The sequence below is a fragment of the Eurypyga helias genome, unplaced genomic scaffold, assembly GCF_000690775.1.
Source record: "Eurypyga helias isolate BGI_N326 unplaced genomic scaffold, ASM69077v1 scaffold10208, whole genome shotgun sequence".
NCBI lineage: Eukaryota > Metazoa > Chordata > Aves > Eurypygiformes > Eurypygidae > Eurypyga > Eurypyga helias.
The window spans coordinates 27775-50650 of NW_010264986.1; the positions used below are offsets into that span (position 1 = coordinate 27775).

Below are 22876 nucleotides of genomic sequence, written 5' to 3' on the forward strand. Positions count from 1 at the left end.
CGACCTGCTGGCCACACTTCTCCTAATACAACCCAGGATACGGTTGGCTTTCTGGGCTGCCAGCGTACAGTGCTGGATCATGCCCAGCTTTTCATCCACCAGTACCCCCAAGTCCTTCTCCTCTGGGCTGCTCTCTCTCCATTCTCTGCCCAGCCTGTACTTGAGCTTGGGATTGCCCTGACCCATGTACAGGACTTTGCACTTGGCCTTGTTGAACTTCATGGTCCCCCTTCTCCAGCCTCTCCAGGTCCCTCTGGATGGCATCCCTTCCCTCCAGCGTGTTAACTGGAACACACAGCTTGGTGTCATCAGCAAACTTGCTGAGGATGCACTCGATCCCACCATCCATGTTGCTGACAAAGATGTTAAACAGCACTGGTCTCAATACCGATCCCTGAGGAACACCTCTCATGCATCCATCAAATCCATGCTTTTTTCCAGTTTAGTGACAAGGATGTTGTGTGGAATGGTGTGGGACACTTTGCACAAGTCCAGGTAGATGACATTTTTTGCCCTTCCTTTATCCACCAAGGTCATGACCCCATCATAGAAGGCCACCAGATTCATCAGGCACGAACTGGTGCCGAACTTCACCCTTGGTGAAGCCATGTTGGCTGTCACCAGTCACCTCCTTGTTTTCCATGTGCCTTAGCATGGTTTGCAGGAGGATCTGCTCCATGATCTTGTCAGGCGCAGAGGTGAGATTGATTGGCCTGTTGTAGTTCCCCAGATCCTCTTTAAAGATGAGGGTTTTGTTTCCGCTTTTCCAGACAGTGAGAACTTCACCAGACCACCATGACTTCTCAAATATGATGGTTATAGGTTTGGCAGCCTCATTCACTGGTTCTTTCAGGACCCAAGGATGTATTTCATTAGGTCCCATGGACTTGTGCACCTTTGGGTTCCTCAGGTGTTCTTGAACCTGATCCTCTAACCAAGGGCGGCTCTCCATTCTCCCATTTCCTGCTTCTGTCTTTTGGAACTCAAGGTTGTGGCTTGTGCCCTTGTCAGAGAAGACCGAAGCAAAAAGTCACTGTGCACCTCAGCCTTCTCCATATTCTGGGAAACCAGGTCTCCCGTTTCCTTCTGCAGAGAGCCCACATTTTCCCTGATCTTCCTTTTATCCCCTATGAACCTATCGAAACCCTTCTTGTTGCCCTTGATGTCCCTGGCCAGGTTTAATTCTGTCAGGGCTTTAGGTTTCCTAATCTGATCCCTGACTTGACAGACAACCCTCCTGTAATCCTCCCAGGCTCCCTGCCCCTGCTTCCACCCTCTGTAGGCTTCCTTTTTCCACCTCAGTTTGTCCAGGAGCTGCTTGTTCATCCACACAGGCCTCCTGGTGTTTTTACCCAACTTCCTCTTCATTGGGATGCATCGCTCCTGAGCTTGGACAAGATCCTTGAATATTCGCCAGCTTTCTTGGGCCCCTCTTCCCTCCAGGGCCTCATCCCATGGAACTCTTCCAATCCCTGGAGAGGCCAAAGTTTTCCCTCCTGGAGTCCAGAATATGTTCTCTGTGAATTGTCTGCCTAATTTTTCATCTAGAATATTAAAACGATTGATTTAGAAATACTTATTTAAGTCAATAATTGTGGGTTTTACTTCCTTGCACTTCTACTTAAAAATGAGACGAAACTCTTGTTTGCAATTAAATTGCTTAAGCTTCAGTTTTCTTTTTTTTTTTTCCCTTTAATTATAGAGGTGTCTACCAGGCTGTCCCCACTCTGTTGTGAAAATATGGCCCAGAGCAGAGCAATCTTCACTATTTTTGTTCTGATCCGAAGTTGCAACCGGAGCGTTCCATGCATGGATGTGATCAGATACTCGGTTCAGGTTTTACTTAATGTTTCAAAGGTAACTGTAATATTTTCTTTTGCAGGTTCATAAGCTGTAGGCTCCTTTATTGTAGTATTTATTTATCCACAACATTTCTGAATAAATTTGAAACTACAAAAGTAATAGTTTTGATAAAATTCAGAAACTTGTTTTTTTTATAGTGTGTCATTTTGAAACCCATTATCTACTTCTGTAGTAATTTTTTAATTTTCCTTCTGGCAAAAGAAAACTTTTTCATGGGCTTAAAGTAATAATTTTAATTTTAATTGAGTATATTGCAAGGTATGCCCAGTATTGCATTAAACAGTGTAGAAATGCAATACCGTAGTAGTTAGGGTAAGCTATGAAGTTTTTTGTTTTTTTTTTTAAAGGTAGATATTAGTATGTTCCAGAAGACAGGATGCATTTCCAAATTTGTGTCATAGAATAGGCTATATTTACACTTTTTGATTTCTTACAGGACTGATTATTTTCATAAATGATTAAAGCTGCTTCAGTACCCTAGTAGCACTATAGTTAGTCACTATGGATTGATTATTCTAGAGTTTTTTCACTTTGAAATATGGAATAGTTGCTAAACATAGTTTTGATCCTATATCCACCCTACAGGCATTTTACATTCAATTTTTTAAATTTTTATTTCAGGAAAAAAGATCACATTTAGGCCAAACTTATTTTAAAAATAATTCAAACTTATTCAATTTATTCTTCTATTTTAAACTTAAGGTCAGATTCTACAGGTTTCTAAACAAGGGGGGAAGCACAAAGCATAGCTTTTTGTAACCTGTTATGATGTTGTAACATACAGGTGTGATTTTTTTTTTATTGCTTGGATGCCAGATCAGCATCTAGGTCAGAATATGGATTTTGCTTTTTCCTCTAACCTGAAAGATATTTTAAAGATTTCTCTGTCTAACCTCTCTTGTCTCTTCTTGTATAACAGTATGAAAGAACTACTCAAGCAGTTTATGAAGTAGAAAATTCTATACATACATTACTAGACCTACTGCAGATGTACAGAGGGAAAGCTGGGGACAAAATTTCAGAGAAAGGAGGAAGCATTTTCACAAAGACTTGTTGTTTGTTGGCCATCCTTTCAAAGGACTCAAAAAGAGCTTTGGTAAGCTTTATGTTGATATACTCTATTGGAACAGACATAGCCTGTTTCTGAAGGGAATTGCCTTTGTTCATACCTATTGCTAGAATCCCCAGTAAGGTTACTGGGGAAGTCTGGGTTCTATGCTTTACATTCCCTAGCTGTTTATCCATCAGATGTAAGTACTTAAGTTATCCACTCAACTCTGCCCATTGGTCTTTCGTTGCTATGGCAATGGGTGCAAACACTTATTTGTTTCTGTGTACCAATCATTGAAGGCATATGTCAATGCCAATGTGAAAATCGGTTTTAATGAGGAATTAGTAAAATCTGACTTGCAAGAGCTTGAATTTTTGGAGATCTCAAGTTGCACACCAGTTAATTATGTAGAAAGCACTAGACCACTGACTGGTAGGTGCACTGGCTTTAAAGTGGTTTCACTGTACTTGTCTGTAGAAGTTCAGCTTAAATTATAAACATTCAGTTTTCTTTGAATAAAAACAGATTTCTTGGTTTGTTAAGTTGCTTTTGAGCTTGTAGCATTAACTGTGCACTGCTTTCACCTTTTCTCAGGAAATTCGAAGCATGCCGAGAGCTGTTACTTGCATCCAAAGCCTGTATAAACTTACAGCTCATAAACACAAAATGGATGCAGAGAGAACACTTGTGAAGCAGAAAACAAGCACGTTCTTAAGTGGAACTTCCTTTGTTCCAGTAACTCCTGTAAGAATAAAAACAGTTTCAAGGTAAGAGCTGAAAAATTCGTCTGCTGTGTTTACTGTGGCACTACGATATTTTAATAACGAGCCACTAATATTTTCACAGAATTAAACCAGACTGGGTTTTGAGGAAAGATAACATGCAAGAAGTTGTAGATCCTCTGCAAGCAATTCTGATGGTGATGGATACACTTGGTATTGCCTGCTACTGAAATGTAAATGGTGTATATATTTTAATGTATTTGTACAGCGTGTATGTAATGGACAGTTAAATGATTTTGAAAGAAAGCAAGGAAGTGTAAAGCTAACCTTGGAAATATTGTGGCTTGCTTTGTTTGTTCGTTCGTTTTCAAATGGAAATGAAGATTTCTGTAACAGTTTTTGTATTGTATACAGCTTTTGAAATCCTACTTTGTACTTCTACAAAAGCAATCGTACAATAAAATCGTAAGCCTGGAAATTTCAGTAGTGTCATAATGTATTGTTATTACACAACTGTGAATCTCACAAACAGCATGATACGCCGCACTGATTAAATATTGTAGAATGCTATTAAAGCCAGTTGTTTTTGTGGGGCAGTTATGTTGGCTTGTCTGACCTGGGGAGGGAGAGGTAAGAAAGGAAGCACAGTCTGTGGGTTTCAGAACTGGCTACTGGTTTTGGGGAGCTTGAGTTTACTTTCTGTTAAGGTTTTGAGAGATCATGCATGACTGTAGGAAAAGAAAATATTGTAATTACTATTTTTTAAGTACTACAAGATTATGATGGAGCAATGTAAGGGTGAATTTAGAAATTCTGACCTGACATTTTAATACAGATGGTTTGTGAGCACTTTCTTGCTATCAAGTGAGCAGTACATACAACCATGCATCTCATCTGACTGAATAGATGGTGTTTATCACAGCATCTCTCTTAAATTCTGTTCTCTTGTGCCTCGGAGTTGCCTTTTCTTAGAGCAAGGCCAAGAAAATGAAAACTGTAAAATGATACCCTCACCCCCTGATTTAAAGATTATGCCTCCCAGGGGTGCAACGTGATGCTAACTCAACTGGTAGCCATTAGCCAGGTGATAATGCATTGTAAATAAGGTTCTGGGTTTTTTGTTGGGTTTTTTTTGTTTAAAATAAACAAACCAAAAACCAACAACAACTCAAAAAGAGACATAGCTGTACCCAACAAAATCCGACAGGTAATAGTATTGGCTATGTTCCTAATGTAAGAGCTTCCAGAATGAATAATATATAGAGCGCAACTAACTGGTTGTATGGGGTTAGGCTGGAGGAAATGACTTTCCTCTTATTTCAGCCAAGGTAAATAATCTGATTGAACAAACCAAAAACCAACAACAACTCAAAAAGAGGCATAGCTGTACCCAACAAAATCCGACAGGTAATAGTATTGGCTATGTTCCTAATGTAAGAGCTTCCAGAATGAATAATATATAGAGTGCAACTAACTGGTTGTATGGGGTTAGGCTGGAGGAAATGACTTTCCTCTTATTTCAGCCAAGGTAAATAATCTGATAACAGAATGCCCTTTAAACTTGGAAATCAGGAGGTTCTGAGAGGAATGGTGTTCAATTAGTTTAAATTGTTCCATAATTCGTTGACTGGTTTCTCTGCAGAATGATCAATTCTGTCCTCTTTACTGATGTAAAGTATGCCAAATGGAAGGAGAAATCTGCAAATCTAGTGTTAGGGTATTTGGAAAACTGAAACAAAGTAAACCAGTGTTTTCAGTGGCATAGCTTGTTACAAAATAACATGGACACTGAGGCATTTGTGAATACTTTTGAAATCCAGTTAATTATTTACAAAAGTAATAGTTAGGAAGTTTTCACAGGTCCTGGAAACTGTAGATGGTGACAGTAATGAAGATGAGATTTAAAAGCTGTTTTATCTTCCTAGTTACGATGTATTCAGGCAAAGTCTTTGCAGAAGGTAAATACAATGCGTTCTATTGTTGATAAATGTACATTGAATCTAGAACATGAAGTCTGGGTAACAAGTGCAATGTCTTTCATATTTTTAGCAAGAGTAAGCACTGCTTTTAAAATCCACTTTTTTTGAGATGGCTGATGATCAGAATTCAGCTGTCACCGTAGCCCTGAGCTACAGATTCATTTCTAAGCTGCAATATTAAAAGGTTCAAGTTTCTATTCAGAAAGAGTTTATTTTGAAATGTATGTGAATTGTTTTGAGGCACTTACACAAATTTAATTTTTTTACTATTAAAACATTTTATATGTTGAAGTGCCTTGTGGATTGAAGTGTTCTGGTTTTACCACAAAGCAAAAGAGTGGAAATTAAATGGAACCTGCAGAAGGTAGTCTGGGGTGGTTCTGCATTTCCTACCCCAACTTTACGTACCACTTGAACTGCAAGTTCACAAAGCTGTGAACTGCGTATGAGAGTCTCCATTAACTGAAAAGTTCTCTTTTCCCTTTTTGAATTTCATTTTGTGTCTGCTAATGGATATTTAACTCCAGCATATTTTTTGCAACTAACTTTCCTCACTAGAGTTTTGTCCTTATACGAAGCAGTGAAATTACATTGATACCATTTGGAAAGTTAGACTAAAGGTATGTAGGTAGCAACCATTTCTGTCTTTTAATTAATCTTAATTGCACTCAGGTTTGTGGTTGGTTTTATTTTTTAATTTACATGTGATGCAGTGACTGTGTGAGGAAGAGAATTATTTTAAAATGTTATCTTGGCACTTTCTATTTAGTAGAAATACTAAATTTGCAGAAAATTCTAGTAAACGTGGTAAATCCTACTGACATTATTGAGTGAAAGGAGGAACTGTTTATTTGGTTCTAATATGTGTAGGGTGAATGCAGCAGTGCCAACCTGTGGGAAAATTCTGCCCTGTTATAATGAGATTCATAGGTGGTGATTCAGTTTTTAAAACTTGAGTCTTCATGTTAAATTTATTCTCTCCACGACATTACAAGGTAATTTTTGAGACCCACAGGCTAATTCCATAGAAATCCAAACATAAATCTTACCTTTTTTTTTTTAAATAATAATATAGTGTCATATTAAGCACAACCCCTTTTAAAGGTTTTGCTCCTATTATGAATTTGTATTTCTGGGGGGAGGGGGGTGTAGTGTGTATATTTTAATTCCAGTTCTGCTTGTTCTTTCCTGAACCTCCATTTCTTCTTTCTTTTTTTGTTGACTGTGTTCTTAAATTCCCTTTCTTCAACAAGTTTAATTTTTTGATTGCCTCCTGGCAGTTCATTGCCCTATTCTGGTAACATTTGCTGCATTGAGGAGCTACGGCATAGCTAATGTTGACAACATTGCCACTATTGCCACTGGATTTTAGAGCAGGCATCAGTATGTTTATGTAGCACAGCCTGTCCATACTTACATCTTCTGGGCTAAAGAATCAAATAACTGTCATGCATCGGTTTTGCCCAGTTCACATTAGGAAGTTTCATTCTACAGCTGGTACTCCTGTGAATCTAAAGAACAAAAGCCAATATAATTGCAATGTATCTTAATTTTAATGAGCCTTACAAGACCCTTCATGATTCTAAGCATTCAGAATTTCATTCACCTTGTTTGAAAACCTGAATCCATCCAACTGATATGAAATAAATTAATGCAAAACAGTTCATATTTGATGAGAATTTTTTTTTTTTATTGCAGATAAACCTTGTGATTTGCCACATATAGAAAATGGGAAGATTGCTCAATACTATTATAATTTCAAAAGTTACTATTTCCCTATGCGTAAAGAAAAAAAACTTTCCTATTCTTGTATGGTTGGTTATACAACTGAAACTGGGACTCAGGATGGAAGAATAACTTGTACAGCAAAAGGGTGGTCTCCAGTGCCCCAGTGCTACAGTGAGTTAGCTTTATTAACCTCACCATTGCTTCTAGTAGGGAACTTGTCTAGCTGGATTTCCTGAACATACAGGAACAGAAGCTGCATAACTGGAGGGATAAAATGTCTTAAGTTAGGACAACAAGGTGATATTAATCCCTTATATATACAAACTCCATACGTTTATATATATGGAATATTTTTGCAATAATACATGTTTTAAGGGCTTTTATCATATATGTTTTCATAAGAATACCAAGTTGCCCTGTTTCTTACATTGGGAAAACCAATAGATAGTTTCTTCTGAGATGTATATCCTCTACAGCCTCCCTAGCTTTAGATTCCTTGTTTGCCATGTTCCATGCTATTACCACCAGTTTGATGATGGTGGTAGAGTTTGTTCAGTAGTTCAGGAAAACAAGGTTAGACCAGAATAGCTAAAACCTCCATTCTTTCATTTATCAGAGAACAAAAATATTCCATTAATTCTTTCTTTCTAACCAAGCTGTCTCCTTTCATTTAGAAAAATGTAACAAGCCTCTTTTGGAAAATGGCTTTTTTTACGGTACAGAAATGTACTTCAGAATACATGAGAAACTGCGATACAAATGTAATCCAGGCTACCACACTGCAAGCGGTGGTACTGAAGGTACAGTGCAATGTCGGCCAGAGGGATGGTCCTCCCAGCCAAGTTGTATTAAAAAATTAGGTAGGATTCTGCATTTTTCTCCTCTGTAATCTGCCATATGTCTATATAATTCTTCTGTCTTTGCTGTACTTGTAGGGCCAACCTGCTTATGTCTGGTTATCATCTGAGGGCTCCTAAAGTAGGTTCTCAGCTGTACCTTATGGGAAGAAGTTGTCAGATTTCATACGCTGCTAGTTTTGTGAATTTGTAGAGATAAAATTATATGTAGATGGAATCAGTATAGATTAAATTGCATTGTTTCAAATCATTTGCTATCCAAAATTTCTTGCCAAATGAAGACTGGTAAACTTGTGTAAACTATTGCATTTTTAATTATTCATTCTTTGTAAAGATTTTGCCTTGGATGTGACAACTTTTAAGATGTGTCTAAAGAAAATTTCAGATTAATAACTTGAAATGAAAAGAGCAATTAATACTATGCATATGCTTTATTTATTCAAGAGTCGTGTCAAGTACCTGATTTACATCACGGCAGCTACTTCACAGCCCAACAAGAGCTTCGACCGAACGAAGCGCTGCTATACAAATGTGATGAGGGGTACCATACTGCAGGAGGAAACACCACAGAAAAGGCAGTGTGTCTCACATATGGCTGGTCCCTTACTCCAAACTGCACTAGTATGTAATGGGCTGGAAAGTAAATCTGTTTGAAGTGTGATTTATTCTACAAATGAAAAAAATATATGCAAAAACTCTTGTTTTATAAGCTGTTGTTTGGGGCAGGAGGGAACCTTCATCAACTGTTTTTCACTGCTGTGTGTTTTCTTCCTAGAAATAACTTGCTCCTCTTTGGGTGCAATAGAACATGGAGGTTTCTATCCTGCAAAGAAATTCTATGAAGAGGGAGATGTAGTTCACTTTTTCTGTGAGGAAAATTATTCTGTCAGTGAATTTGACCTAATTCAATGTTATTATTTTGGATGGTATCCAGACCCTCCAGTGTGTGAAGGTACTTTTATTTTTATAGTTTTACAATGTCAAATTCTTACTGAAAGACTGGCACCTTCTTTCATGAAATTCTTTATGAATACAAAATAAAAATATGCTATTTGCACCAGTTCACAGTCTAAATAGAAATCGGGTGTCGGGTGAATGAAGTGCATGGAGATGAAATAGCAGGGAGGACAGAGGCAATGGTAATTGGAATTAGTTTTCAGTGGACTCTAACAATAGAGGAGATACTGTCTCTTCCTGTTTTTTCTCTGCATGTTGTATCCTGGAGGAGCAGAAATCAACAATTACAGGGAAGTTGTTCAGCCCCTGAAGCTCAACTTAAACCGTGGGCTGGTTACATGAAGTTTTAATCAAGCATGTTTAATCCTGCCTTGTGATGTGGGAACATGCCTCTGGAGAGGCATTAAAAATAAAATTAGTAAGAAGTTCCTCCTGAGCTTGGGGATTGTGGCACTTTTCAGAGTTTTACAGCCCCACCAAACTGCCTGTTTTAACAGAACTAACTAAAAAGGTCATCCTGAGGACAGGAACAAATATTTTGCAATTACTGTCACTTCCCCAATCACTAGGGGATCATGGAGATTCTCAGAAGAGAGATTTTCAAAAGAATGAAAGGTGTAGTGAACCAGATGAGGCACAGCATATAGCAGAAAACTTCAAACCAATATTTAGGTGCGCTGAGAATTTATGATGTTTTAAATAACTTGGTCATTGTCTTATCTGCATATTGTCTTCTGAATGAGGAATGTTTTTGAGACTTGGGAGGTCTCACTGCCTCGTTACAAATTCTCTGCTTTACATATAAGGGATGCCAGGTGTTTATGACAGAGGATGAAAAATCCATCTTTTTTATTGATTTAAGGTAAATATGTGGTATTCATTTGCAATATAATTTACAGAAAAATTTCCCTGTGAAGTATGTTCTCTAAAGCAAATTTAATAATTGTTGGGTGTAGGGTGCTGGAGAGTGAAAAAAAAAATAGATTTAGCCTTTAAAAAATACAGATGTGTTAAGCATAGTTTTTAGTAAAATTAGTGTTTTGCAATTACTTTATAGCTAATCTTGTAGAAGACCATGTAATTGAGTACAAAGATGAAATTCACCTTCCTTTTCTAGAAGATACAGCAGTGTTTAATATGCTCTAGAATCTCTCAAATAAATGGCATGTATTAGGACCCCAGCACTGTGTTTATTCTAATGACAAAGATGGAATTTTTCTTGAGGGCGCACAGAGAAGGTGGGGTGATCAGGAGAATGAAAACAAGTCCTAAATTTAGTTTTAAGAATACAGTAATCACTTCATTTGTGGGTAGGAGATGGGCTATGATTACAGCTGCTTCTGTAGCTTTAGAATTAATACATAAGCTGCTTTAAATATTGTGTCAATGGAGGGTATGGGAAATCTCTCTTTCCTGAAGTCCTTTGACAAATATTTTGTTAAGTCTATGTGGAGAAATTTACAAATTTGTTTATAGCAGTGCAATAGCATAATACCTCTATTTCATATTTGTTGAATGTAAAATTGCTTTTTTGTTCTAGTCTCCCATTATGTTAGGAAAATGGGAGTAAGCAATTACTCTGGATCAACCAAAAATGTCCTTTGAGTGATAGGCTCGCATGCTGCATAGTAAAATTAATTGTGTACCTGGTTTTGATTAGTGAGAAAACAATATGCATTTTTTAAATTTTCAGATGTAAAAAATAAATGTCCTCCACCACCACTCCCTCCTCATGCCCATATCCTCACAGTTAGAAGAACATATCATAATGGAGACAAAGTTCGTATACAGTGTCAAAGTACCTTTGAAATAAGAGGATCTGAGGAAATCCAGTGTGAAAAGGGAAAATGGACATCACCCCCTATTTGTATCAGTGAGTACTTTTGTGAAGACTGACGACTGAATAGAAACAATTCTTAAAATAATGCCTTAATTTTCTGGGGACCCTCCGTGTCCGTGTAGAATCACAGAATGGTTTGGGTTGGAAGGGACCTTAAAGATCACCTAGTTCCAACCCCCCTGCCATGGGCAGGGACACCTTCCACTAGACCAGGTTGCTCCAAGCCTCATCCAGCCTGGCCTTGAACACTTCCAGGGATGGGGCATCCACAGCTGCCCCAGAAGCATCCGTTCTTCTTTTTCCATATCTGCAAAACTGTTTATGTCCTCCTCTGTTAAAATGCTTGAGAGGTGAAGTGCTGCATAATTTGCAGGTGATTCGTTGTTCACAGGTTAAAGAGAAAGGATGAGCTTTGAGAATTCAGCTGACAATCGTGTTGCGTAGTTCTCCTCTGGAATATTGATATTTATTACATTTTATAACACAGCAGTGTCTGTCTGTTTTGGTATTTGAAAGAGTTATCTCTGAGAAAACTGGTTCTAAGTTTCTGCTGTGGTTATAGGAACTATGGATGAAGAGGAATCTGAGGTACCACCATCACTCGATGCAGATGCAGCAATAAGGGCAAGCAAAACATATCGCAATGAAGATACAAGTAGGTGAACATTGCTTTTCTATGTAAAAGGGACTCAAATTCTCTCCAATTCTATTATAGGCATTTTATGACTACTCTTACTATTCTTTTACTATAGTGCAGTTCCTCAGTCTTGAAACTGTTTGCATGTGTTACAGATACCAGTGTAGCAGTCTGAATAAATGCCCATTGTTGCTTGTTTCTATGATTATAAACTAAGCCTAAAAGCCTGTTCTGTATTTGTAACTTGATTTCATACATTGACACTTACCTTCACTCATTTGTTAATGTTGTCTGAACATGAAAATTCAGGAGTATTTTGCTATTAATCCTTTGATTACTAGTTCAGCGAGGTTTCTTTTTGTTTATTTTGAACTGCACATGGGCTAAATGTTTCAAGCAACAAATGAAGACCGTCTCCTTACAGAAAAAGAACTAATCTATATTGCGTGTAAACCAGCAAGAGTCAAGAGTGGACACAGATGAGGAGTGTAGAGGGAAATACATTATTGCAGACAGGCATTGTGAGGCAAGTTTCTGAAAACGTAGTTTGAAAAAGAAATTATACTGGTTTACATTTTATTTTGTATGTAAATTTTTTGCTCAGTCTATTGTTAGTCTAATACTTTCACCAGTGTTCATATTGTTTTAGAAATCTAATCACCTTTCTCCCTACCTTGTATTAGAAATGCAGCAAAACTGCGCCTCTCCACCTATGATTAAAAATGGTGGTGTTCTTGGTCCATTATTGACAACTTACAAAAATGGTTCCTCAGTAGAATATGCTTGTCAGCATTACCATGTTTTGGATGGACCTAGTACTGCTTACTGCGAACAAGGAAACTGGACAGAACAACCAACTTGCTTTGGTAAGTCTTGTTTGAAAACAAAAAAAAGGAAAGTGTTGTCATGTGTAATATAGAAAGGTAAAATTGGAAGGAACCTCTAGACAACACTTTCATGACCTGCTTTTCTCTTTCATTTGATTTAATTTGATTTAACAAAGATTCCAGAAACATGGGGATAAACCAAAATAAATATACCTAGGCCAGTCCTGCTAAGTGTCTTCTAGCCTTTTCTTACAAACACCCAATTAGATTCCTCTCTTTTCCTGAGTGAGCTGTTTTAGAACATAGCTAGCCCTGTATCTATTTTTTTCTCTGTTCAGTAAACTTTTTCCTATCCTTCAATAGATGTTTAGAAGGAATTACTGTAGACATTGCCAGAATAGTTTTGGATATGATTAACAAGGAATACAATGACTTCTTGGACTTTAACTTTTAAATCTTCAGCCTTTGTTTTTATTATGTGTCTTTATAATTTCACTTTGGATTTTCTAATTTTTCTGTTATTCTTATGTATGCTGTTCAAAACGATGTATAGAACTCTCAATAGGAATTGACAAATACTTGCAGGAATACTACTTCTGATGATTTACAGGAGTTGTTTATCTTTCCTTCCTTCCCTTAATGAAATAATTCTATTTTACTAGCATCCTTTGTTAGATTGACTCACTTTGTTTGTAAGCTACTATGAAGTTGCAAATAAATAATCAGCTCAGTTTTAATTACTTATTTCTAAATGAAAAAAATATATGTCGCCTGGACTGAAACATCCAGATCAGCATTCTTGGATCTGAATACTCAAATTTAATGAATATTGTGAAATAATGAAAACTGATTTCCTGTGAGTGTTATTTGTCTCCTGAGCATCCAAATAACCACATCATCCTTCCCGTGTTTTCTGTGGCTTCTTTTTAACCCTCATCTAACCAGACCAGAAACAGCACATACTGTAGTTAGTTTCAGGAAAACATCCATACCAAGCTGTTGTTATGGTGCTGTCATCAAAATCCATAATAAATGATTTCTTTTAGAAACATAGAATGGTTTGGGTTGGAAGGGACCTTAAAGATCATCTAGTTCCAACCCCCCTGACACGGTCAGGGGGGATTCTCCTTGCCTTTCCCTCAGCAGGTCATTAATAAGAGCTCCTATCAGGTAATGATTCTCGTGGAACTTCCAGAAATTTAACTGTCCCCCTTTCAGGCTTTATGGAAGTTGGATTCAAAAGCTAATGGTGCTAACTGTCCAGTGGAGAGTACTGAAGTATGCTTTTGTTTCCTAGAGCCGTGCATTCTTGATGTAATTGATATGAACGGCAGCAACATAGAGCTGAAATGGAGCCAGGAAGAATTAATTTTCCTACATGGTGATCTCATAGAGTTTGAATGTAAACAGGGATACAGTTTTGTCGAGACTACCTCTCCTGGAAGCACACTGTGTAACAACGGCAGACTGAAGTATCCAAAATGCATTCTGCAAGGTAAAAGAATTTTTTTTTTTTATGGCCTTTTTAATTAATCAATTAGGGACTTATTTAGAAACAATTCTGTTTGGCAGTGCAGGACTAGAATCTGTTGTAAGTAGTAGATGTTTAGGATTCAACAATACAGATAGACACAGATACCCCTGCACAGGACAGCTATATTGTTAAATGTATACAAACGTGGAAAAAGAATACGCCTTCCCTTGATGTGGAAGGCTGTAGAAAGGAGGGATGAGCTCCTCTCCAAGCTGAGGGAAGTCTGTAGAAGCAGCTCTGTAGAAAGACAGCTGTAAACAACTAAATGTACACAAGGGATTTCTTATAGTTAGAATTAAGCAGGAGATTGCATTCAGACCTGGAACACAGTAAAATACTGAGAGTTGATAGATATCTAGTGTTGACAGGCATGTAAAGCTGCTAAGTTATTAGTTCCTTAAGCTGAATGTTTCTCAAATGCTTTTTTAACATTATTCCAGCTCCTACAAAAAAATGTGACTCTCCACCTTCTATTGCAAATGGAGCTCTTACTGTCCCGCCACTGACTCAGTATGACAGTGGTTCTTCAGTTCAGTATATTTGCTCTGACTACCATTTTTTACAAGGATCTGAGAGAATCTATTGTTCTGAAGGACAGTGGACTTCACCACCAGTTTGTATAGGTAGGTGTATAAGGTAAACAAGCACTTATTTCTCTCTATAATTCAGATACATAGAATTTATAAATTGAATATTGATAATTAAAAATTTAAGATCTCAAGTTTTTTCAGTTAGAGATGGAAGTTTTAACCGAAGCAAGTGTAAGCTTGTCTGGCTTTTTTTTTTCCTTAAATATGACATGTAAGTACTATCCAAAAATAGAGTGATTTCACATATAATGTATTATGAGAACGGGAAATAATCTACAGTTTTGGTGTCGAATAGTCAAAATTATGTGATTTCAAAAATAATTGCTTTAGTAACACTGATTATGTGTCTCTTCTTTAGAGCCGTGCACTTTGTCAGAAAATGAAATGGAAAAGAATAATGTGTTGCTGCAAGGATTCTATAAGAATCAAGTTTACTTCTACCATGGGGATTATGTTGGATTTTACTGTAAAGAAAATCATTTTGGAGCAGAATCTGGTACAACTTTATTTCAAGTACAGTGTAGGAGAGGAGAGCTGGTGTATCCAAGGTGTGTTGAACGAGGAAAATGAGTATGGACTTCAGGAAAGCCTCTGTGAAAGGTATGTACATGTTCTTTCTCTAGTTTTAACAGCTGAATTAAGATGGATTTTCAAGATCACTACAGGCAGCTTTGAGAAATGAGTGCTCATGGCATTGTTGGGTCTGAGCTGACGGGAAGAAGCTAAAAGTGCTTTGTGTTATGAGGGAATGCAGCAGAAGAATGCAGTATTGGTCTATGCATGGAAAATTTAGGATGAGGGAGTTCTGTAAGGCTTAGAGTGATGAACTTGAGGATGTGTCACAATCTGGAGGACTTAAGCAAAGCAGCACAACAAGATGATGATGAACAAATGGTGCCCTTCGTGAGGATATTGATGGTTTTGATAGGATGAGTGCTATACCTGATCACAGATCATAGCTAAATTGAGATTTAATTTCATGCCCTTCAAAATAGATGTTTTTTTACAGAGAGAGAGGAGAGACCAATTTTTTTTTATACATCTTAACAGTACTCATGTCTCCTTTCACAGGTGAGAAGCCTCTAAAGGACAAGGCTTGATGGACAAGAAAAAAAATCAAGTATTCTAAAAAAAAATTCTATTTAATGGATCCATGAAACCTAAAAATACGCAAATTCTACTTAGTAGTTCATTATTGTTCTTAAAGAAAAAGTCAAGCAGGCATCTTTGTTTTCATAACTGAGATAATTGAACTATTAAGCATCTAGTCCAACTACTTTGTGTGATTTACTGTGACACTTAAACGTTGGTACTCGTGGGGCTCTGCCTTTGAACATGCTGTGTGTCTGAAGGTACGAAGGAAATTCAGAAATACAGACACTGTTTGCCTCATATCCATTTTAATACGTTTTAATAAAAAAAGTCACTGTAAGGGTCTCTTCTGTATTTTTCTCTCTAAACTCCATCTTTCTATGATATTGCATGTGTGCTGTCCTGTGTGGTTTTGCAAGTTTTTTGTGAGTGCTACATGAATAAACAAGAAAGAAATTAAAACATTCAAAATAGAAAAATTCTGCTTATTTTATCAAAACCCATTCAGCCATTTGGTGGGAAAAAAAGGTTGATAAATATAGTATTTGCATGCCACTTACAGTAGTGTTACAAAATATATTCAAAAGATTTAAAACTCACTGCTTTGTAAAGTGGTATTTAAAATGAGGACAAATAATAATGAGATTTAGCAATTTAATATAATGAACTCTCGATGCATGACACGCACATGGGAACTAGGTGTTCCCTATAGCTTTTATTTGTAGGTCATGTTATGAACAATGACTGTAATGGGAATTGGTGAGTCTTTCTCAATTAAGAAATAATATAAGAACTTGGTTAAATAAAATAATTGGTGTACAGTTCTTCACTCAATACACCAAAACTCACTGGTTTTGTTACCTTAATAGCTGTCAGGTAGGCTTGCTATGCATCAAGAAACTATTTGTGCTGAGGCCAAAATACACAGAAATTCATCTCGGTCTCTGAGTGCTTGTCCTAATCGTTCCCGTGTCGAGGAGAGCTAGAAGAAAAACTGTTTCCCTTCAGTGGGAAAGGTGTTTGCGTGACGGACTAGATCTGTGAGAAAATCTTTCACGGCAACCAGTACAACTGTGACCAAATCAGTAACACCACACAAGGTCAACATGACCTTGGTGTCAGTATCAGAAAAACCCAATTTGAATACAGATGTAGCCAAACTGGGGCAAATAGGGAAAAGTAATTTGGACAGGTTTTTTTTGTTTGGAAGGAGAACGGGGTGAAGAAAGGGAAATACAGACATGGTGAAAAGAGAATCAATAAACAAGAAAAAAGGTCATAAGGTCTGCACATGGTGTAATTGAGACTCTCCAGGGATAGCAGTCAAGCAGGTCTGCGCTTGATCACCTCAGCTTAATTTGGGCCAAAACGCCAAATCCGTAGCCTTGACCATACTGCAGAGATCAAACCTGTCTGCATGGTCTGGAAGACCCAGTCAGGGCAGGCAGGAGTGCACATTCTCTGGCTAGCAGGGAGAAACACCGGAGAAAAACAGATGGAGCATCCACATGTCACTGTGCTTGGTGCCTGTTCCAGGTTTGATGGCACCAGCATCTTCCCAGTTGCTTCCTAACGCCAGCCTGTACCAGTGTATTTAATTCTCTTGTTCTGGATTATTTATTTATTTTTCAGCATGTTCAGGACAGCATCCAGGTATTTTCTCATTTCTTTCATTTTCTCATTTTCAATTTGTTTGCATGAATTGTTTGAAAAGGAACTTGTTGCTTGCAATTTGAAATCTGGGGCTATAATATTTCTGTTAATTAGCACGGCAGGAGTAAGTGAAAGAAAATGAGAGCTACCGTTTGGGTTTCAAAATCTGGAATAGCTCAGAAATATGTGCATGCAATCTTGAAAAAGATTTACAACATGAACAGTACAAAACTGACTGGACACAGAATTCTTACAGAATTACACAGGAGGCGATCAAGTTGCTTTTTGGACGGTAAGGAAACTTTGCTAATGATTCCTTTTCACTAGCTTAATTTTCCCAGAATATTTTCATGCAAATATGGCTATGCAGTGGGAGAGGACACAGAGCAGCTCCCTGCACTGCTCTGGTAGCAGAGGAGGTGCTCAGACATACTGTCGTCCTCGTGCAGGTCAGATGCTGAAAGCCCACCTGTCAAAATGCTGTGCTTAGGGTATGTGGAGTATATCGTGCAAATGAGGCTCGGTGATGTGCAAGTCCATGTGTTTCTGATCTCCTAAGTGTATTTGGAAGCAGAGAAAGACTTAAGTTGTGGGGCTAGAAAAACTTTTAAAGTAAGCATAAACATACCAAAGAGCTCAATTTAACCCTTTAACAATCCTAACTCTGCAGAAAGCTAGCAAGGCATAGAATTGCAGAATAAGAATCAGGTTGCTCATGACCCTGTCTGGCAGAGATTTTTAGTATCTTCAAGAATATTTTCTAAGTTCTCTGGGCAACCTGTACCAATGTCTGTCTGCACTCATGCTGAATCTTTTTTTCTAATACCTCATTGGAAATTCTTTTCCTGCAGATTTGTGTCTGTTGTCTTTCATCATATCATGTGCATCTCTGAGAAGAGTAGGACTCCATTTTCTCTGTGCTCTTCCATTAGAAAGCCAAAACCAGAAATAAGCCTTCTCACAGCCTTCTCAAGAAACGTTCAGAAAAGAATGTGTTATTTCTTCTTGTATGAGGCATGATAAAAATAACTGTTTCTGTTGGTGTTTTTCTTGTGTAGAAGGGCTTTCTAATAGCATCTGAATGGCAGTATATCTCAGTTCTGTCATTTCACAGTGTGAGTGCTGACTTGGGAGTGTGTAGATCATACGATAACACTTTCTGCACCAAGTTTGTCTTGAGCAAATTTTTTCAAGATCAGCCTTTTATTTGTTATAGAATGGTTTGAGTTGGAAGGGACCTTTAAAGATCATGTAGTGCCAACCCCCCTGCCATGAACCAGAACACCTTCAACTAAGGTTGCTCAAAACCCCTTCCAACCTGGCCTTGAAAACTTCCAGAGATGGGGTGTCCACAGTTTTCTGGGCAGCCTGTTTGTCATGGTTTAATCCCAGCCAGCAACTAAGTACCACAGAGCTGCTTGCTCACCTGCCCCCTCCTCCCTCCCTCCTCCACCCTCCAGTGGAGGAGGAGGAGAATTGGAGGAAAATACAAGTAAACTTGTGGATTAAGATAAGAACAATTTAATAATTGAATATAAATTAATAAAATAGTGATACTAATAATACTAGCAATACTAATATTACTACTAATAATATGTAGTGAAAATAATACTACCACTATTTCTAGTCTGTTGCAATTAAAATAATGGAAAATAAAACAAAATATACAATTGCTCACCACCTGCCGAGCAATGCCCAGCCAGGTCCTGAGTAGTGAGAGACAGAGCCTGAGAGAGCACGCACCAGAGTCAGAGCAAGCCCCAGGAGTGAGAGAGCAACTGAGAAAACTAACCAGCCAACCAATATGGCTTCCAGCCCACCCCCAACTTTAATACTGAGCATGACATTTTGTGGAATGAAATACCCCTTTGGTCAGTTTGGTCAGCTGTCCAGACTGTGTCCCCTCTCCGCTGCTTGTGACGAAGAAGTTGGGAGCACAGGTGCATTGTCAGCAGCTGGAAATAGTCCTTGACTTGGTACAAACACTCCTTTCAACAACTAAAACCACCAGTGTTACCAGTGCTCTTCTCAGCACAATTCCAAAACGTGGCCTCATACTAGCTACTGAGAAGAAAATAGCTCTGTCCCGACTATAAACCAACACAGGCCACCAGTGTCTGTCCACCATCATTGTAAAAAAAGTCTTTCATCCAATCAAATCAATTTCTTTTTCAGTTTAAAACCGTCGCTCTGTCACGACAGAGGAGCCTTTCCTCTTGACTAACAACCTTGCGTTTACACGTTTTTTGCCAACATCAGATTTATTTATATATTGCGATTTCTGTTTTCCATTTAAGCTCTCACCTCCATGGTACATAATTGAGGGAACGAACTTTTGTATGGATATAAACTCACAGATCAGGGCAATTCCTGTAACAATCAAAGTTTTGGGTACTTTGTGTGCTGATTCAGACTGGCACTGGTGCAGAAAGCTGGTCTTGCTGAGCGTAGTCCTACCTTGGTGTGGAGATCAGATCTTTTAAACGCTGTCTGTATTTTCTCAGGCGAATATAAGGAAGAACAATTTCTGTTGTCTATTTTTTTAATAAAAAGAAAGAAATCTGCATGTTATGCAATAAAAATTATGCAACTGTTTTGGAGCTGAATTACTGGAAATGACTGTCTGACCAACAATTGGTATTTAGAAAAGGTTAAGTTTGTGTTTCCGAGTAACTGAGTTACAAATATAGCCAAAAGTTAATGACTTATGCAGGTCTATAAAAGTTAATGACATAAAGGGGTAGGAATGGTGGCAGATAAGGTGGAAATTAATTTTCCTTTAGATCCGCTTTTTTGTTCTTAGTGCTATACTTAAAGTAAAAATTCCTGAGTGAGGGACTAGGCTTTCTGCAGGTTGACAAGGGGAGGACGAACTGAGGCAGACAGATTAGACTCAGAGAGAAATCTAGAAAGCTGTATTATGTACTGTTTGTGGGGTTTGTTGTTTTATATTGCAAACCTACCCGAACTCCGTAAGAAACAGTTCATGCTGAGGGTCACGTTGCCTTCTTACGTAAGAATGTAAAATACAAATAAATGCTACACGCCTCTAGAAATACCAGTGCTTATATTCCTAGTTTTCTCTAAGGAGTGTGCCTAGTTCCTTAAAAGTTGTTAGTATGGGTGTTAATATTGGACATTTGCCACCGAGACCTTTGTGGACTGGCATTTAGAAAAAAGGCTTTCTGCCAGGTGCTTTGGAGTTCTGCTGGCTGTATGGAGAGGCATCTCGACAATGATCAAACTCCTTGGGTGTCCATAGTAACAGCAATATCTGCTGGTCCTCAGGTGGATGTTATCATTCAGTAGATAAAACAATGCCAGGCGTGTTTTTGCAGGGAGAAAAACCAACTTGAAGCCAACAGCTGTTGGTTAATCCTGTATTTCACCATCGTTCCCAGCAGCAAGCACATTAGAAGAAAGAAATAAAAGTGTCCTAAGAAAGAGGGCTACGTAAGAAACTCCACAGGAAATGATCTTTTTGTTGTAACATGAGGGTGGAGCTTGGTTCAGTCAAAGTTGTCCTGCTGGTGTAGCCCAACAATGAAGTTTTTTGCCATTGAAAATAATGGAAGACAGGCTCTGCATTGACTGGACAATCTCTGACTTGCTTGGGTTTGTCCTGAGCTGATTTTAGCTGGTTTAGCTGTGATAGCGGTGGCTTAGCATCACCCCATTTGCTGCCTAAATGTGTTTTAGTTGAGCTTTAATTCATACTGATAACAAGCAGCTATCGAGCTTTCTATGACATCAGGCCAAAATGTGGTGTGGAAAAGGAGAATATGGGATGACATGAGGATGAACAGAGGTCAAAGACTAAAACCAAACCACAGCAGTCAAGCAGACGCCCCAGCAGAAGGACAGCTTGGTCTTGTCCAGGTAAACCCAATTTTGGTGAACAGTGATGCTGAGTGACTGGGATCCAAAAAAGTGAACCGTGTTAACAAAATACAGGCATGTAAACACAAGCAGACTGCAGTTCTGCAACCTGGTCTAGTGGAAGTGTCCCTGCCCATGGCAGGGGGTTGGAACTAGATGGTCTTTAAGGTCCCTTCCAACCCAAACCATTCTATGATTCTTAGGAGGAAGAGAACCCTGCTACTTGCATTGAACTCTTCCCAACAAAAGCCTTGGTGCGCTGTGTCATTCCCCTCCTGTTTTGCATCCATGAGAGACACTGGTGCTATCAACCAGAGGAGCAGGGGAAGTGGGAGTGTAACACCAAAGGAAGTGGCTAGGTATTGGGACAGTTTTTCTGTAAAATGCTTTTTTTAAAAAAATTGCATTATGAGGTTTGCTTGCGTTAATTTGGACTATGAATGTTGGCATTATTGGAAGTGGACTAACAATAGCTTAGTATTTTTATTTTTATTTTATTAGTATTTTTATTAACAATAGCTTATTATTTTTATTAGTATTTTTATTAAGCTGTTAATTCATTATCAGTCTGCTTAAAATATTAGGGGCTCCACATATAAGGTGGTTTTGCCGATAACACAATTTTAAGTTGTAACATTTGAAAAACTAAGTTCACTATATGGTGCGTTATAAACAGAGGGTTTTGGTGTTTCTGTGTCAACTTCAGTCTGAAAAGTTTTGTGAAAAAATTATCGAAGCCTTTTGCAACAACTGCATAATATGTACAGATCCGCTGCTGTGTTGCAAGAAAATTAGGGGAGGTGACTGCAAGGACAGCCTCAAGAATCACATGAGTGAATACAATAAATGCAATTTGGAGTAGAGAAAATAGCAACTCTGTTGCAGACTACATCTTTACCTTCTAAAGGTTGGAAATGACACTGCTGAGCCGCACCGTAGTGCTTCTGCTGTGGATGAGTTGTACCACGTGTAAAGGTAAGCTGTTAAGTAAAAAACTATGATTTCAACTGATGTAGCTGGTGACAATCAAGAAAAATCAGCTGAAAAAAAACCCCAAACTATACCATCTACTTTTAATAGAATTCCCTTCAGAAGTTTGGAACGAGAGTTCTAATTTAGGGCTGTGCATTTGAGAACATTTGCTTTGTATTGTCTTGCATGAGCTTGCTTCTTTGCCTTGTGCCTAAACTTAATGGCTCTCATAAAGAACCTAACTCATTACTAGCCATCACTCACTCAAAATGCATTAATCCATATCAATTCCTTTGTATTTCAATTTAGCTACTATCACCCTGAGTACATGCTATTACACATGCAGAATACTGATTTGATTTTAACATGTTACACAACTCTTTAAAAATACAGGTACTTTGTTATTTCAGTAAGTTGTATGATATACATTTATTAAAATAACCAGTTTTACACTCTGTAATTGATCCATTTAAATCTAGTAATCACATCAGGATTGTTCTCCTCTCTCTGCCCTTAATAGTGCTTCTTGTCTATACCTTATACTTTCAAATAATGATTCAGCTTCTTTCATTTTAAAAAGGTGGAACTTAGGAATCTGGGACAAATAGACTTATTTGCAGAATTTATTTCAGTATAATGCTACAAAATGCCATTGCTGGCACTAAGGGGTTGTGTATTTTTTGGAGCTTTCCCAG

General features: G+C 38.0%; 2 protein-coding genes across 2 annotated transcripts in view; both read left to right on the plus strand.

The window, feature by feature from the left end:
• ASPM (asp (abnormal spindle) homolog, microcephaly associated (Drosophila)) overlaps positions 1 to 3875 on the plus strand; it is a gene marked incomplete at its 5' end in the record, with an annotated part of 30139 nt that extends 26264 nt beyond the window's left edge. Inside the window, 4 exon segments of the mRNA XM_010156560.1 lie at positions 1703 to 1857; positions 2783 to 2959; positions 3509 to 3681; positions 3761 to 3875. Coding sequence (XP_010154862.1) covers positions 1703 to 1857; positions 2783 to 2959; positions 3509 to 3681; positions 3761 to 3866 — 611 coding nt within the window.
• Positions 3876 to 5512: 1637 nt separating this feature from the next.
• F13B (coagulation factor XIII, B polypeptide) lies at positions 5513 to 15155 on the plus strand. Its single transcript, XM_010156559.1, has 11 exons — positions 5513 to 5594; positions 7314 to 7514; positions 8018 to 8203; positions 8645 to 8821; positions 8976 to 9152; positions 10851 to 11030; positions 11560 to 11652; positions 12318 to 12500; positions 13759 to 13956; positions 14436 to 14618; positions 14944 to 15155. Exons 1-11 carry the CDS (start codon positions 5513 to 5515, stop codon positions 15153 to 15155), a joined length of 1872 nt encoding a protein of 623 aa, XP_010154861.1.
• The last annotated feature ends 7721 nt before the right edge of the window (positions 15156 to 22876 follow it).